At 38.2% G+C, this 4,460-nt stretch overlaps 1 protein-coding gene across 1 annotated transcript; it reads right to left on the reverse strand.

Moving 5' to 3' along the window:
- Nucleotides 1–205: 205 nt before the first annotated feature.
- LOC127095202 (uncharacterized) lies at nt 206–929 on the reverse strand. The gene is made up of 2 exons (XM_051033924.1): nt 561–929; nt 206–481 (listed from the first exon to the last, which is right to left on the reverse strand). Exons 1-2 carry the CDS (start codon nt 699–701, stop codon nt 206–208), a joined length of 417 nt encoding a protein of 138 aa, XP_050889881.1. The 5' UTR covers nt 702–929.
- Between the last annotated feature and the right edge of the window lie 3,531 nt (nt 930–4,460).

Genomic DNA, 4,460 nt, shown 5'->3' on the forward strand with positions numbered 1-4,460 from the left:
ATTTTGCAATTTTGCTCTTTCATTATGATATAACTTTTTTCTGTCATTATTGGTAGATTGAATGCTGAAAGTTTAATCAAATAATGATGCTGCACTGACAGTTTAAGATTGATGAACAGATTACATTTCATTGATGAACACATTACAAGTTCAACATTACATTGCTGAAAAACACTAATGACATAACAATTACATGACAGACTCATTAGACTAACTTAACCATAGCTGCTATCAACATCCATGACAGACCAATTACAAACATTAACCATAAATTTTTCCTCTTTTCCATTGCAATCTTTTTCTTCAGTTTTTCTAACTTGTTAAGCTTTCCGACTCTGCAATCTATCTCCTCAACAATCTCTTTAGCAAATTCAATCAAATAAGCCTTGTTGACTTCACATTGGCGGCATCCGGACGGATTGGTTTCTTTCACTGCAAACTCACTGACCAAATCATCCCACAAAAATAAACCGCACCCATTCTGCAATTTGAGACAAACACCACCAACAATTAATTTCGAAATCAAACTCAAAATAATAAAATGCTTCAAAATTGCTCACCATATTATTCCTGCATTTCCAAAATTTGCGACCGGGGTTTTCAATTGACTTGGAGACCAACAACTTCATGGTTTCATTGCATCCACATCTTGGTAAGCCGTTTCCAACTTCACTCGTGGAAGATGCCTTGCTGCCACCCATAACCCAGATGAAGGGGACACGGACGAAGATGAAGAGAGGGATGGATTTGGGGTAGGGATGGATTTCACGAAGAGAGAGAGGGATGGATTTGGGATAGGGATGGATTTCACGAAGAGAGAGAGGGATGGATTTGGAACCCTAATTTCTAGTTTATGCCATGCTGGAGACCTAATGAAGATTCACATGTGAAAATAAAAAAATTAAAAAGCCACGTCTGAAATAAAAAACCAAGATTCCATGCCACCTGGATATTAGGGGGTTCTATGAAGGAATCTACATAACATAAGGGGGGTATTGAAAAAATAACTTTACCAGGGGGGTAACCCTAAACTCGCTAACATTACAGGGGGGAAAAGTGTATTTAACCCTTTTTTTAAATATACAATATATTTCGTCGGTTATTTTGAAAATCAAGGGATAAACATATTCAGTGTACTTCGAATCCCATCAGCTTCAGATTATGTTTTTATCTCATTAAAGGTGACATTTTCTTGAATATTTAATTTTTAATCTAAAATTACGCTACTTTTCACCTCTATTTTCTATCCAATTGAGATTTTAATCTAAAATTACGCTACTTTTCACCTCTATTTTCTATCCAATTGAGATGAATATGTTTCTCTGATATAGATATAATTTTAGCTTGTAGCATTCGGTATCATTTGTCTAAATAACACAAATATAACTCTAACGAAGATAAATAACGAGCCCTAAACAACGAGAATCATTAACACATATCATCTTCAATATGAAGATGTTATGTGTTTAGGACTTTCGTTTCTTTTTCAGAGATCCATATAATTTTATTTTACTTCTTCTTCATAGATATGGTAAGTCAAGCATCACTACTCATACTATTGTTGTTGTTTTTGTTTTTGTTGTTGGGTTGTTGACATTTCGTGGCCTTGTGTTGCTTTGCACACGTTAACATTTTGTGGCCTTGCGTTGCTTTGCGTTACCATTGAGTTAATTTCCGTTATGTTAACCTTTCGTGGTCTTGTGTTACTTTTAGTTACATAACCTTTCATGGCTTTGCGTTACTTTTCATTACGTAACCTTTTATGGCCCTGTGTTGCTTATTGTTATGTAACCTTTCGTGGCTTTGCGTTATTTTTCGTCATATAACCTTTCTTAGTCATGCGTTGCTTTTGGTTACGTAACCTTTCATGGACTTAAGTTGGTTTTCGTACGTAACCTTTCGAGGCCTTCCGTTGGTTTCTATTTTCATTACGTTTTCATGGCCTTACGAAAGAACTCGCAACCTTGCGAGAGAAATCGCGACCTTGCGAAAGAATTCGAGACCTTAAAAAAGAATTTGTGGCCTTATAAAAGAACTCCTTTCATCGCGAAAGAATTTATGGCCTTACGAAATAATTTGTGACCTCGTGTTACATTACGTGACAGGTCCGTGACCAAGTCCATTTCGTGACCTCACGTTACAATTTGTGTAGACCATTTCATTTTACATATTTTCGATTATTTTGCATGACTTTTCTTTAAACCATTTTTACAACTCAATTAAAACATTTTCACATTAAAACTAGATTACATCATTTTCTCAATAAAGTCGGTTGAAAAAGGGAATGGGAGGCGCACGCTTCGCTGCTCCTCGAATATGTGAGTGACTGGCGCGCACCATATTGCTCGAACTTTCGTCTTCCGAGTAAAAGACTCTAATAAAACTTGGATAAACAAATGAGATGCGCATACGTCACTGCTCCTCGAGAAATCAAGTGGGAGGCGCACTCCTCGATGCTGATATACGTCTTCCACAAACAATTTTAAAAATATCAAAATTAGACGAAAAGGGAACGGAAGGCGCACACCTTGCTACTCCTCGAATAAGTGAATGATTGGCGCACGCCATATTGCTTGAGCTTTCTTCGTCCTCTTAAAAACCACTTCAACCAATCAAACCTATTTTCTCTCCCTCGCGCAATTGAAACCCTTTTTCAAAAAAGAACAATGTTTTATTCATTCTACCGCAAAACAAACTAACACTTAAGCCTCTCATACATGAGAGCATAAGCAATGTTTAACCGCTAGAACGCAATCAAATAGGATCCTTTCTACCGTGATACAAGCAAACACTTAAGTCTCTCATGCATGAGCATACGATAAACGTTTAACCACGCCTAAAATGCGACCTAAACATTCGTTCACTAAAATTAATTAACCAACACTCAATTGCTACCAAGAACCATGTAGTTTTGAGTTCTCCATCGCACCTAGAGATACGTAGGAGCGAGATTCAATGTCTCGTCAAGTACTACAATAAAAACACCAAAAATATCATTTGTCTTACCCAGAACTACATCTCTTTGAATTACTCATTATACCCGAGGATACGTAGGATTAACACCCGCAATCATTTCAAGCACCCTAATGGAAAAAAATTGCGACCGTTTTTCTTTTCTTTTTGCACTTTTAATAACTCGAATAAAACAATTGACATATGCTAACATTCAATCGCAAGTTTACCTAAAAGGTTCCCTTTGAGTACAACAGATATGAGGGGTGCTAATACTTTCCCCTTGCGTAATTGACTCCCGAATATGGTTGCGATGACCATCTTCTTTTTTTTAAATATTTTTATCAATATATTCCCTTTCCTTCCTTAGAATAAATAAAGTTCGTTGACAACTCTGGTCGATTCAATTTTCCAAGAGCACGGGAACACTCCACGAAAGATTATATTTTTCGAGATGCGACACTTACCATCCTTTAGGGTAACACAAGCTATAAAGCGCCACGTATGAGGGACTTAGGGTCTCCTCGAGTGGGACCACACTCAAGAATCTCACCTAAAAGGCGCAAACGATGTCCATCCTGAGAGACTTGATCGCAAGTCTTGCTTGAGTGCTCGATGGAAGTCTCGCCTGATAGGTTAAAATGCCTCACCTGAGGAACTTATAGTCTCATCATCTGGGTATGTCTAATTTTTCCTAAGGAACACAGAATCCATTGGTTATCTAAACTCTCTTCTGAGGGACTTAGGGTATCTTCGGGTAGAACCAAACTCAAGAATCTCGCGTGAGAGACGCGATAAATATCCATCCTGAGAGACTTAGTCTCAAGTTTTTCCTAAGGGCTTGGTGGAAGCCTCGACCAATAGGTTAAATCTCCTTGCTTGAGGGAATTATAGTTTCATCAATCAAGCTGTGTATAATTTCACCTAGGGGACTTAGACTCCCTTGGCTATCCAAACTCTTGTCTGAGGGATTTAGTTCTCTCAAGCTTACAAAAACCTCATTAAATTTTTCCTCAAAAGGAATCTAGGTCCTCGGGATACTCCCTTAGGGCTTGATCTGAAAAACACATTGTCCTATATCAAAATACCTAGTGTTATATTCATAGTGGAATTCTGTTAGGGAGACATCTAGAGGACATGTAAGGAGAGGAAACGATAAAATGTCGCCCAAGAGGAGGTATCATCTCGCCGGTAAATTCTTCATATCGCTTGGTCTTGGGAAACGTGGGAAAATACAGTTTTGGGGAAAAGAGAAGTCAGGTCCATCAACTGACCGTTGACTTCCTCGAAAATAAGTATTCAACGTTCCACCATTGACTGGGTGGGTGGTGACACTTTCCAAGAGAACCCTGAGCCCTAGAGGCCTCAATAAATATACCTCCCTCATAGGAGGAAAGGAATATTGATTACACATTAAGCATAACGCTTAGCCAAATCACAACACATATGATCACAACCCTCAAAAGCTTATACCTACGCACATCGTCCATTAAGAGGCCCTCTCACCT

Source organism: Lathyrus oleraceus, chromosome 1 (assembly GCF_024323335.1).
Source record: "Lathyrus oleraceus cultivar Zhongwan6 chromosome 1, CAAS_Psat_ZW6_1.0, whole genome shotgun sequence".
Lineage (NCBI taxonomy): Eukaryota > Viridiplantae > Streptophyta > Magnoliopsida > Fabales > Fabaceae > Lathyrus > Lathyrus oleraceus.

Excerpts from the sequence above, each read along its gene's own strand:
- LOC127095202 (XM_051033924.1), bottom strand. The coding sequence starts at position 701 with ATGGGTGGCAGCAAGGCATCTTCCACGAGTGAAGTTGGAAACGGCTTA. Across the intron at positions 482-560 it reads GGAAATGCAGGAATAATATG|AATGGGTGCGGTTTATTTTT; the intron begins GTGAGCAATTTT and ends CTCAAATTGCAG.